General features: G+C 50.3%; 1 protein-coding gene across 5 annotated transcripts in view; it reads right to left on the reverse strand.

Moving 5' to 3' along the window:
• The window catches only part of MINDY4 (MINDY lysine 48 deubiquitinase 4), a 95858-nt gene that overhangs the window by 26077 nt on the left and 56424 nt on the right, over nucleotides 1-13357 (reverse strand). For 4 of the 5 annotated variants that reach the window (XM_028749703.2, XM_028749701.2, XM_028749702.2 and 1 more), the window contains 2 exons: nucleotides 7719-7782; nucleotides 5912-6073 (listed from right to left, as the gene is read on the reverse strand). In XM_028749703.2, the coding sequence (XP_028605536.2) occupies nucleotides 5912-6073; nucleotides 7719-7782 (226 nt within the window). The remainder of the gene's footprint in view (nucleotides 1-5911; nucleotides 6074-7718; nucleotides 7783-13357) is intronic. The other variant, XM_028749704.2, reaches the window with a different exon arrangement.

Genomic DNA, 13357 nt, shown 5'->3' on the forward strand with positions numbered 1-13357 from the left:
GAAGTGATGGAACCAGTTGGAAACAGAGTACAGTCCACAACCTTTTTGTGTGGGGGTTCTGTCCTGACGGGAGGCAGGCAGGATTGGGGCGAGTGACACTCCAACCCGGTCCAAACCTTCCCTGGACTGGTGCAAAGGTGGCCTAGATTTCTCTGTCTCCCTCTCTGGTATGGCTGTTGCTTCCAGGGCCTGCTTTTTTGGAGTTGTCTTTAGCTCCTGTGATTTCTGTTGGGTTTTACATTGGTCGGTTTTAGCCTGTGTTGGATTCTTGAGGTTTATTGTCACTTTTTATTTTATCTTGCTTAGAGCGCCGTCTAATTGGTCACATTTCTCACTGACGTGCGTGATGCCCAGAGACCTTGTTCACGAGGCATCTGAGAAGCCTAAGTAATACATGCCATAAATAAGTAAATATCCCACATTTCGCCCTGTGCTCTAAAGGGATTCTAGCATTTGATTAACATATGGCGTCTGGGGGAAATTGGGCTCCCGGCGAGCGACTTAATCAATTGCAGAAATCCCTGCAAAAGGGCATGCCCATTTTTTGCCTTAAGTGAAACTCCTGATGCAAAGAGGCTGGGTATATGTGTACATATATAATTATTGAAGCATGTGCCCCACCACTGTATGTTGGAAGGATTAAGTCTCCAGGCGCACGAGGGAAGCAGCGAAAGGCAAATGAAATTCTAGTGGGTTTAATTCTTCCTCGGCTCAGTTCTAAAGCAGGCTGGGGGAGAGCGGGTGTGCTGTCTCCTCTCAACCGCCGGTGTGTAAACAAGAGAGAGGCTCGTAATACTACTCCTTTAAGCAAGCTGGCATGACCAGAAACCAAGCTGAACCCAAACCTTTGCAATCACACACACACACACTTAATTCTCCTGCCCGAAATGTCAGCAAATGGGCTCAGTCAGCACTGAATTAACTCGCAATAACTGAAACCTCAGTGCCTAGGACTCAGTGGGTAAAACCTCAGTGCCTAGGACTTGCTGATCGTAAGGTCGGCGCTTCAAATCCCCGTGGAGGGGTGAGCTCCCGTCGTTTGGTCCCAACTCCTGCCCACCTAGCAGTTTGAAAGCACCCCTAAGTGCAAGTAGATAAATACCGTATTTTTCGCCCTATAAGACGCACTTTTCCCCCTCCAAAAATGAAGGGGAAATGTGTGTGCGTCTTATGGGGCGAATGCAGGCTTTCACTGAAGCCAGGAGAGCGAGAGGGGTCGGTACGCACCGACCCCTCTCGCTCTCCAGGCTTCAGGAGAGCCCCAGCACCAGCCCCACCAAGGTCGGGGGACAGAGGGAGGCGGAACGCCACCATCCCGCTGTCTGCCGAAGTGGTTTGGAGGCTGGCGGCGGGGAGACCCCGCCGCGAGCCCCGCAAGCTCCGGGGACAGCGTCTTCCCGCTGTCCCCGGACCTGATCTGAAGGCGGGTGGTGGGGAGAAGAGCGCTTCTCCCCGCTGCCTGCCCCGCAAGCTCCGGGGACAGCTGGGAGACGCAGCGCGTCTTCCCGCTGTCCCCGGACCTGATCTGAAGGCGGGTGGCGGAGAGAAGAGCGCTTCTCCCCGCTGCCTGCCCCGCAAGCTCCGGGGACAGCGGGAAGACGCAGCGCGTCTTCCCGCTGTCCCCGGACCTGATCTGAAGGCGGGCGGTGGGGAGAAGAGCGCTTCTCCCCGCTACCTGTCCTGCAAGCTCTGGGGACAGCAGGGAGACGCAGCGCGTCTTCCTGCTGTCCCCGGACCTGTTCTCAAGGCTGGCGGCAGGGAGAAGAGCGCTTCTCCCCGCTGCCTGCTCCGCAAGCTCCGGGGACAGCTGGGAGACGCAGTGCGTCTTCCCGCTGTCCCCGGACCTGATCTCAAGGCTGGCGGCAGGGAGAAGAGCGCTTCTCCCCGCTGCCTGCCCCGCAAGCTCCGGGGGACAGCTGGGAGACGCAGTGCGTCTTCCCGCTGTCCCCGGACCTGATCTCAAGGCTGGCGGCAGGGAGAAGAGCGCTTCTCCACGCTGCCTGCCCCGCAAGCTCCGGGGACAGCTGGGAGACGCAGCGCGTCTTCCCGCTGTCCCCGGACCTGATCTGAAGGCGGGTGGCGGAGAGAAGAGCGCTTCTCCCCACTGCCTGCCCCGCAAGCTCCGGGGACAGCTGGGAGACGCAACGCGTCTTCCCGCTGTCCTCGGACCTGATCTGAAGGCGGGTGGCGGGGAGAAGAGCGCTTCTCCCCGCTACCTGTCCTGCTGTCCCCGGACCTGTTCTCAAGGCTGGCGGCAGGGAGAAGAGTGCTTCTCCCCGCTGCCTGCCCCGCAAGCTCCGGGGACAGCTGGGAGACGCAGCGCGTCTTCCCGATGTCCTCGGACCTGATCTGAAGGTGGGTGGCGGGGAGAAGAGCGCTTCTCCCTGCTACCTGTCCTTCTGTCCCCGGACCTGTTCTCAAGGCTGGCGGCAGGGAGAAGAGCGCTTCTCCCCACTGCCTGCCCCGCAAGCTCCGGGGACAGCTGGGAGACGCAGCGCGTCTTCCCGCTGTCCTCGGACCTGATCTGAAGGCGGGTGGCGGGGAGAAGAGCGCTTCTACCCGCTGCCTGCCCCGCAAGCTCCGGGGACAGCTGGGAGACGCAGCGCGTCTTCCCGCTGTCCTCGGACCTGATCTGAAGGCGGGTGGCGGGGAGAAGAGCGCTTCTACCCGCTGCCTGCCCCGCAAGCTCCGGGGACAGCTGGGAGACGCAGCGCATCTTCCTGCTGTCCCCGGACCTGTTCTCAAGGCTGGCGGCAGGGAGAAGAGCGCTTCTCCCCGCTGCCTGTCCCACAAGCTCCGGGGACAGCTGGGAGACGCAGCGCGTCTTCCCGCTGTCCCCGGACCTGATCTGAAGGCGGACTGCGGGGAGAAGAGCGCTTCTCCCCGCTGCCGGCCCCACAAGCGCCTGGGGGGGGGGAAATAATTTTTTTTTCTTTATTTCCCCCCCAAAAAACTTGATGCGTCCTATGGGCCGGTGTGTCCTATGGGGCGAAAAATACGGTAGGTACCGCTTTATAGCGGGAAGGTAAACGGCGTTTCTGTGTGCTGTGCTGGTGCTGGCTCTCCAGTTGCAGCTTCGTCACGCTGGCCACGTGATCCGGAAGTGTCTTCGGACGGCGCTGGCTCACGGCCTCTTGAGCGAGATGAGCGCGCAACCCTAGAGTCGGTCACGACTTGCCCGTACAGGCAGGGGTACCTTTACCTTTTTAACTGAAACCAGGAATGGAAAAGCAGTAGGGGGAGAGATACATGTTCAAGGATAAATGCAGGGCTGGGGAACCTATCACTTTCCAAGCACGGTTGGGCTTTTTGTCAACAGGGGGAAAGGCTGTAGCTCGGTGATAGAGCATCTGTCACCCTTGCAAGCAGAAGGTCGCAGGTTCAGTCCCCAGCATGACTGTCAAGCAGCTCTTACTATCAGAAAGTTCTTCTTGAGGTTTTGTTGGAATCTCCTGTCTTGTAACTTGAATCCATTGGTTCGGGTCCTAGCCTCCAGAGCAGGAGAAAACAAGCTTGCTCCATCTTCCATTGGACAGCCCTTGAGATACTTAAAGATGGCTCTCCCATCTCCCCTCTGTCCCCTCTTTTCCAGGCTAATCATGCCGAACTCCCTCAACCGTTTCTAGACCCTTTATCATCTTGGTTGCCCTCCTCTGTCAATATCCTTAAATTGCCGTGCCCAGAACTGGACACAGTATTCCAGGTGTGGTCTGACCAAGGCAGAATAGAGCGATACTATGACTTCCCTTAGGGACGCGGGTGGCGCTGTGGTGTAAACCACGGAGCCTAGGACTTGCCAATCAGAAGGTCGGCGGTTCGAATCCCTGCAACGGGGTGAGCTCCCGTTGCTCAGTCCCTGCTCCTGCCAACCTAGCAGTTCGAAAGCACGTCAAGGTGAAAGTAGATAAATAGGTACCACTCTGGCGGGAAGGTAAACGGTGTTTCCGTGTGCTGCTCTGGTTCGCCAGAAGTGGCTTAGTCATGCCACATGTACGCCGGCTCCCCCGGCCAGTAAAGCGAGATGAGCGCCGCAACCCCAGAGTCGTCTGTGACTGGACCTAATGGTCAGGGGTCCCTTTACCTTTACCCTTTAACTGCAAGGATGGCTGAGCTTTTATCAATAGTTTCTCAATAGTGAACGGCACTATTTAGTGGGAAGAAACTCCAATGAAAATACTTGTCATTACAAGGATTATTATATTTTATTATTATTATTTACATGGCTGTTTATTTGTATATATTTTTTTAAAAATTATACGTGGATGTTTTTAGGATCGTCTTTATTTGTAATGCCTAATAAAGCTTCGGCAAAGTAAGCATCGTGGACATGTTGTAGAATACATGTCTCTCCACCCACCCACAAAATCCTACCAGGCAGGGAGGGGGCTGCTTCCTTCAAGACTCTTTACAGAGTTGGTCAGGCTCTAGCCACCTCTGCAAACGTTTTTGAAGAAAGCTAGAGGGATAATGAGATAATTCTTTAAAAAAAAAAAATTATTACCCAACCAATCAAATCAAATCAAATCACATCACATAAATTCTGAATTACAAAGCCGAATTTTAATTTTTTGTTGGGGGGACTCATATTTCAAGTTCTGAAGGGGATTCCAATCATCTTCTTGCTGCTGTGTTAATATCCACAAATCTGTCCAAATAATGTTCATAATTCTATCCAATCTTATCTTGCTGTTTCCATACCTCATCTTGTTCGTATATTTTTCTTTTTTTCTTTATGATCTCTTCTGATAATCTCCTTAAGCAGGTAAACACCAATTATAATCCTGTGTGAATTTTTCCGTTCCTCCAATCATCATATCAAGATGGTTTCCATATATCATCACTTTCATAAGTAACAGCACTCTTTCCATCATTAATCTCACAAATCTGTTGCTCTTTAGTCCCTCTGAGGAGGCTCACCCACAATATAAAAATAGATATGTTCCTCCTCCCAGACATAAGTCTTCTGACAGAACTTGCCAAAATGGCGACGGCATTTTTTGCTGCATCATTCCAAAGCTCTTATGCTCTGCACGATCTTCTTGAAACATGCTTTGGTTAGAAAATTATCTCCACACAGTCTTAAATCCACAGTTTAAGTCATTTAAACGGCATTTCTGACTTGTGATGTGGGGGGGGGGGGGATTCTTGGTTAATCACATAGAGAAAAGAAAGTAAAGTTTTTCCCCCTCCCCCATCCAGTCCCGTTGCCGAACATACCGAGCCTTGGTGTGTCTTCTCATGATTTATTCTTGTTCCTCCGACCCGTCTTGTTTATCAGAGATCTCTTCAGTTAGCAGTCTTTACTCCCCCCTTCTTCCTTGAAATATGTGCATTAGCTTCCTTCTAATTGTTTCTTTTGAAGTTGCTGCAGCTAGAGGCGCGAATCAGAGACAGCGTCCAGGAGCGCCGAGATCCGCACAAGGGCTTTCTGCCTAGTGCCCCCACCCCCACAAATTCGGGGGTGGTATAGGGCACAGCAGGCAAGGGCAGTCCCCCTCACACGCTTGGGGGGGCAGGGAGGCTGTTTACTCCCATCACAGCCTCTTAATTACCTCGTGTGGGTCGGAGAGATGTTATTGTCAGCCATCTTCCGATGCGCCCCTAGTGGCCCCTCGGGATAATGAGATAATTCAGTAGAAGGCACCTCCATATGCTCCTATATTCCCATGGGGCTGATTACAGAAATTCACCTTATTATCCTGGAATGCGGGAGGAGTAAGAACAACATAGAAGTAAAGGAACACGGACACACCCCAATTTTGCACAGATGTCAGGATGGAAAACAGTGTACCCTGTGGCTCAAAGAGGGTTCTCTTCCTGAACTAAATACAAGTAAATCAAAGACAGCCTTTCTGGACAGGGAAAAAGGCCAGTTTCATCAGTGTCGGAGGCCCTGGAATTTGGTGCGTACCTGACAGATGTTGTAGTGCTCAAAGAGGGACAGGACGCCGATGTCGCTGCGGGCGGAGACGCCTTTCAGGAGGGTGATGTTGCCGTTCCCAGAGTCCAGCTCCATCACATCGTTGAAAACGTTGGAGACGGCTTGGCCAGTCAGGAGCAGGTTGACTAGTTCCTGGTTACCGCAGAAGAAAAAGGGGCTCTTGGAACAGACACTGGTCTGGTAGGAAGAGCTGGTCTCATGTTCTAGGAACAAGCAAGGGGGTTGCCTCCTCCTTCTGCAACAAGCTCCCTTGCAGGACCAGAAGAGGCATGAAAAGGGCAGGGGATAGGTTGGTTGCACATGGGCACAGTCTCCAATTTCTTCAGGAAAGCCTTGGAGAGAAGGGGACTTAGACAGCTGTGGGGAGGTGGGGATTTTCAGTCCCAGCAACTGATCCCTGAGGATGAGCTGCTCTGCTCATTAGGCCTGACACTCAGCCAAGGCTCTGAAAATCCTGTTTTTGCTAATAAAGAACTAACTCCAACTTTGAACGGTGTGATTTACTGCCAGCTGGTTATTTGGCAGTGGGTGCCATGGGCAGCCCTCCCCCTAGAGTTCCATCTCTATGCCCTCTCCCAAATCAGCCCCTCCTCCTGCAGACAAAGAGAAACTTTTCCAAGGGATCTGGAGGAAAGTTGGGTCCAGCAGAATTAGTCCTAGAACAGGGGTTGGCAAAGTTTTTGTGGCTTGGGCCGGTTCACAGTCCCGCAGATGCCGCGGTGGGCTGGAGTGTGTGTGTTTGTGTGCACGCATGCACAAACGCTATTTCCGGTGCTCCTTCTGGCGCGGAGGAGGCGTGCGCAGCTTCCCATTGGCTGCAAGAGCTTCCTGCAGCCAATGGGAAGCTGGCTAGCCTCGCGGAAGGTGGTCTCCACTCTGCTCCGTACCAGTTTAGCATGGCGCACGGGAACCAACCGAGTGGGTGACGGGGGTCCCTGAGTGGGCAGCGGGGGTCCATGGGCTGGTTAAATGACCCCCATGGACCGCTTGTGACCCATGGGCCTTACGTTGCCGACCCCTGTTCTAGGATTAATTCTGCTGGACCCAACTTTCCTCCAGATCCCTTGGAAAAGTTTCTCTCTGTCTGCAAGGGCAGGGGCTGATCTGGGAGAGGGCAGAGAGATGGAACTATGGGGGGAGGGCTGCCCAAGTTCAAAGTTGGAGTTTGTTCTTTATTAGCAAAAACAGGATTTTCAGAGACTTGGCTGAGTGTCAGGCCTAATGAGCACAACAGCTCATCCTCAGAGATCAGTTGCTGGGACTGAAAATCCCCACCTCCCCACAGCTGTCTAAGTCCCCTTCTCTCCAAGGCTTTCCCCAAGAAATCGGAGACTGTGCTTGCATGCAACCAACCTCTCCTCTGCCCTTTTCATGCCTCTCCTGGTCCTGCAAGGGAACTTTTCACAGTAGGTGGCAGAGACACCTATGAGTCTTCACCAGCCTGACTCATCTCTGCCTCTTGGCCTCCTTCTCTCCTGCTTCAGCTTCTGCCTCAGATTCTAGACTTCTCTCTGCCACAGATTCTCCCTGCTCACTAAGCCCTGGCACCCCTTCTTCAGCTTCTGATACCTCTTTCTCCTCCTAGTCTTCTCCCTCTGATCTCTCATCGTCGTCCCACCACCAACCCCCCGGCTCTGAGCTTTTTCCCTTTGGGGTCCTCCCAGCTGGTTCCTCCCACCATTCCTCTGCATCCAACCAAACCATGACACCCGCTCACAAAATTCACCCCCTGATAACTATAGTTCAGCCCCGTCTCAGAAGCCTTTGCCATATTTACCTGCGTACAGTACCCGTGTGCGCCAATCAGCCGGTTTGTGATCACGTCAAAATCTCCACGTACTCTAGGGTGGGGGGATAAAAATGAAGGCAGCAAAGTTAGATCGACTGAAGTTCCCCCCCAAAACCTTCAAGGGTACATCAAAAACACATCATAAAAATGGGTCTAGTCCAGGGGTCAGCAAGGTCTACCTCGCTTGGGCCGGTTCACTCCAGCAGAGATCTCACTATGGGCCGGATCGCGCTCATGCGTGAGCGCACATAGGCACGATTTCCTGCACCTGCGCAGATGCGATTTTTGGCGTCTGAGCATGCGCAGACGCGATTTCCAGCACCGCAGAAGTCAGTCCCCACGCCGTGCTGCACCGATTTAGCACAGCGTGCGGGGACTTGCTGAGAGGGTGGCTCGGTTTGGGGGCAGCTCATGGGCCAGTTAAAGACCCCCATGTGATGCTTACGGCCTAAGGCCCTTTCACTCCATAAGATGCACCTGACCATAAGACGCACCTAGTTTTTAGAGGGGGGATGCAAGAAAAAAATATTCTTTAAAGGGAGCGCTGAGCAGAGCCTGTATGCATCCCAGGCTCTGCTCAGCGCTCCCTTTCACGAGCCGTGTGGAGTGTGTGTGCGGCTCTTGGGGGCTTTTCCCTTAGGAGGGAGATGGGCAGCCTGTCAGTCCCTTCTCCCACCTCCCGGAAAAGCCCCCAAGAGCTGCACACACGCTCCACGCGGCTTGTGAAAGGGAGCACTGAGCAGAGCCTCCCGCCTGCATTTCCCCCATAAGTCACACACACATTTCCCCTTACTTTTTAGGAGGGAAAAAGTGTGTGTTATGGAGCGAAAAATACAGTAGGTTGCCTACCTGGCTAGTCCAATATTTTGGAGACTGGGCCAGGTTCTGTGACATTCTATGAGATGGCTCTCAAATTCTGCCATGGGTGTGCAAAGTCCTATTATAAGTGTGCACCGTTCAACCCAAGTACATTTTGCATTGCTGCTGCACACTTTAAACCAGCCTTAGCCAATTTCATGCCCTCCAGATGTGTGGATTTCAGCTCCCTTCAGCCCCAACCAGAATCCAAAACATCTGCAGAGCACTAGGCTGGTGAAGACTGCCTTAAACCCTTTTGATATATATATGCAATTATTAAGTCAAGACTCTGGAGGAATCTGGGTGATTTAAGAAGGGCTGAACCTGAAAATCCTCCCCCAAAGTCAAATGCTAGAATCCATAGGCCTCCTCTATCTCTCTAAATTAAAGACTTTATTCAAAGAATAAGGCCACAATATTTTTTCACTGTCAACATGAGTATCTGTAGGAAGTATTGAGGAAGTTACTATGAGTACTAAAAGAATCAAAACAGAGCTTTTATCATGGGAAGGGCATTCAAAGAGCATGTTTACATTTTTAAAAGACGATAACTTATAAAATAAAACAATATTATTATTATTTTAGTTACATTAATGACCGGAACAGTTTTCAGAGCTGAACTGACAAAGCAGAACGTCAAATAATGAGCAGTCAAAGAGAAAATATCACTGCACACTTTCATGGGGCTTCAGAAAGAACCACCTTTGGCTACTGCCCACGGTTTTTCGCTGAGGGAACAATCGCACGCTGGAAACCCCAAACCTTTGCTAGAAACAACTGACCGGTGCAACCTGCGTCAATTAGGGGCCGTGGGATGTTGAGTCTGGACAATAGGAGGAAGTTTCTAATTCCATCTTTGGGTGCAAACGGTCTGGGAATCTTGAGTTGTACCTAAGACGCCCACAGAGGAGTGACATCTGCGCTTCCCATCATTTCTGAGAGTGAGGAAGCCATCAAGGACATGGGATGGAGACGGACGGCTAAGCTTGGGTTGTATTGAAATCCCCTGAGTAGTCTCCATTAGGTACACGTAACTTGGTGAGGAGACAACCAGGCAACCTATCAAGACAGGCCAAGCATGAACAACACGGGAGTTGGGTCCATCGCTTTGCCCTCCTGCTGCCCCGAATCCGGGCAAAATACAGTGGTACCTCAGGTTACAGACGCTTCAGGTTACAGACGCTTCAGGTTACAGACTCCGCTAACCCAGACATAGTACCTCAGGTTAAGAACTTTGCTTCAGGATGAGAACAGAAACCGTGCGTCAGCAGCAGGAGGCCCGATTAGCTAAAGTGGTACCTCAGGTTAAGAACAGTTTCAGGTTAAGAACGGACCTCCGGAACGAATTAAGTTCTTAACCCGAGGTACCACTGCAATTAATCTGAGCAGATGGAGGTGAAAGAGAAAGAGGGAAAGAGTCTCACACTTCCATCTTCCTCCTTTGGTTCGGCGCACTTTTCACGAGACAAAATAATGACCCCCCTCAACACCTCACAAGCAAGGGTGTAGTAAGTAGATGGGCCAGTGCTGGATTTGTGTATAAGTTACACAAGCTATAGCTTAGGGCCCCGCTCTCTTGGGGGCCCCCCAAAAAAGGAGAAAAAAAACTGGATGTACATTTCCAAAATATAAGATAAAAAACAAATAAAATAAAACCTACATACAGCAACAGTGTTTTGTGTTGTGTCGGCTCCTATGATGTAAGTAATGAGTCCCGCCCATTAGTGGACTACTATGGTGATATTGATATTATATAAAAAATGCATTGTATTAACTACAATGATAACACTTAATTTCATCTTAATAAAGCTATTTACAATTATTAGTACAGTGGTACCTCGGGTTACATACGCTTCAGGTTAGACTCCACTAACCCAGAAATAGTACCTCGGGTTAAGAACTTTGCTTCAGGATGAGAACAGAAATCGTGCTCCAGCAGCACGGTTGGCAGCAGGAGGCCCCATTAGCTAAAGTGGTGCTTCAGGTTAAGAACAGTTTCAGGTTAAGAACGGACCTCCGGAACGAATTAAGTACTTAACCCGAGGTAGCACTGTAGTTTGCATCATATATTTACACCTATTATTATTTCATGTTATAGCAAGTTTTTAGAGACTAGATTATGAGTCTTTGTAAACTGTGTTTCTAAAGGAACTTTTGTTATTGCCAAATGCCAATGTGTTTGCATTATTAAGTTTCTTATGAATAAAAAAAAATCATTTTAAGTTAGAGCTTAATAATTATTTCACTATTAATATACTTCTTCTTAATTGTATTTTACTAGTACTATACTTCTTCCTTATTGTATTTCAGTTCTTTGATAAAATACATATTTTCTTATGTGCAAATGGCTTTAGATACCTATTAGGTCCATAAATTACCCTATAGCATATATTCAACACAAAAAACAGTGACAATTTGTTGTTGACAAAGGACAGCAGGACATATAAAGAGCCCCAATACCTTCAGTAGCTTAGGGCTGCATCAAACCTAAATCTGGCCCTGGGGGTGGGATCAAGAGACATTGTGGTCACCCAGGGAAGGCCTTGAGAATGCCGCTGTCCCTGGGCTGCCTGAAAAACATTATTCCCTCGTCTGAATCTGCCCGGGCTTTGAGATCTTCGAAGGAGGCCCTTATCTCAGTCCCACTACCTTCACAGGCACTTTTGATGGGGATGTGGGACAGGGCCTTCTTGGTGGCTGCTCCAACTTTGAAAATCATAAGAGAAGCAAGACTTGCTCCTTCTTTGTTGTCCTTCTTGCTGGCAAGCAAAGAAGACCTTGTACCAACGGACTTTTGAGAATGGACTGTTTTGGCGCTCTGCTGTTTTCAATTATCATTATTGTCACTGGTGGGTTGTTTTTTCAGGGGATCTTTTTAAATGTTATTTTAATTCCAATAGTGTTTCTTCACACCTTAATGACCATCTCTGCTATGCTTTTGGCTTCTGTTTTATTTGCGCAAGGCACCTTGAGCCACCCAGACAGGGGGAAAGGGGAAGGGCAGAAATAGAATAATCATTATAAAAAATAATTCTCAGAGTCCCTTGTCAGATGGGAGCCAAACGGGGCTCCCCCACGTTCCATGACGTTAATGGACAGAAAGTAAGAGGCTCATGAGTTGACTTCAGGGGGAAACCCTAACTTACAGACACAAAAATAAACCATCCTTCTCTCCTCCCTGCTCTCCCCCCCCCCCCGCCTTTTTTAATTGTAGATTTTCCTACTCCCGGCTGCTTAAAAAGCAGAGGACGCCACGTGTGTGTGTGTTTTTAATGGGAGGCCTGGCAATTCTGCAGTTCCTCTCCATGTGGTGAGGTTTCAGTGCTCCAGGGCTGACCTCACACCCCTTTCTTCATGGCAACAGACTGTTAACATTAGCAAAACACACACAATTACGGGGTTGGCGACAGAAATAGGCCGCGGGTGGGGGAGAAAAGGTCTCAAAATAATTGCAAGGGACGCTTCTAGGAAACGGCAGCCTGGGCACAAGGGATCTCCGAAGGGATGTTCTCCTTGGCCATGTGCATGCGCCACCATGAATGGGTTTGGTCCAATGGCATGCAAGACAGGAGAGCCCAGCAGCCACATGCCCAGTGTATCTTTTACGGGTTGAAAATAATAATAATAATAATAATAATAATAATAATAATAATAATAATAATAATTTGTTATTTGTTATTTGTACCCCACCCATTTGTACGCCACTCTGGGCGGCTTCCAACAAAGATTAAAAATACACTAAGATGTCACACATTAAAAACTTCCCTGAACAGGGCTGCCTTCAGATGTCTTCTAAATGTCAGGTAGTTGTTTATCTCGTTGACATCTGATGGGAGGGCGTTGTACAGGGCGGGCGCCAGTACCGAGAAGGCCCTCTGCCTGGTTCCCTGTGGTTTTGCTTCTCGCAATGAGGGAACCGCCAGAAGGCCCTCGGCGCTGGACCTCAGTGTCTGGGCAGAACGATGGGGGTGAAGACGCTCCTTCAGGACCGAGGCCGTTTAGGGCTTGAAAGGTCAACACCAACACTTTGAATTGTGCTCAGAAACGTACTGAGAGCCAATGTAGGTCTTTCAAGACCGGTGTTATGTGGTCTCGGCAGCCACTCCCAGTTACCAGTCTAGCTCCCACATTCTGGATTAGTTGTAGTTTCCGGGTCACCTTCAAAGGTAGCCCCATGTAGAGCGCATTGCAGTAGGCCGAGCGGGAGATGACCAAAGCATGCACCATTCTGGTGACACAGTCTGTGGGCAGGTAGGGTCTCAGCCTGCGTACCAGATGGAGCTGGTAGACAGCCGCCCTGGATACAGAATTAACCTGCGCCTCCATGGGCAGCTGTGAGTCCAGAATGACTCTCAGGCTGCGCACCTGGTCCTTCAGGGGCACAGTTACCCCACTGAGGACCAGGGAGTCCTCCACACCTGCTCGCTCCCTGTCCCCCAAGAACAGTACTTCTGTCTTGTAAGGATTCAACCTCAATCCATTAGCCGCCATCCATCCTCCAAAGGTGAAGATCTTCCTGTATCTTCCTTCCCTATTCCCCTGTTGCCTGCAAAGCTAGTGTGTATTCTAATCTGCAATTTTAGCTCGGAATGCACACTTCTGACTGCCAATCTTACTCATTTTGCTTTTTCCATAAGCTTGCCGGTAACGTAGGTTTTCTAACCGGCAGTTCCATTTTTGCATTCTTTGTAACACCGCACGGAGGTCTCGTGTACAGTTAAGCAGCATACACATTTTGTTAAATACAGTGGTACCTCAGGTTACATATG

This window comes from Podarcis muralis, chromosome 12 (genome assembly GCF_964188315.1).
Source record: "Podarcis muralis chromosome 12, rPodMur119.hap1.1, whole genome shotgun sequence".
In the NCBI taxonomy this organism is placed as follows: domain Eukaryota; kingdom Metazoa; phylum Chordata; class Lepidosauria; order Squamata; family Lacertidae; genus Podarcis; species Podarcis muralis.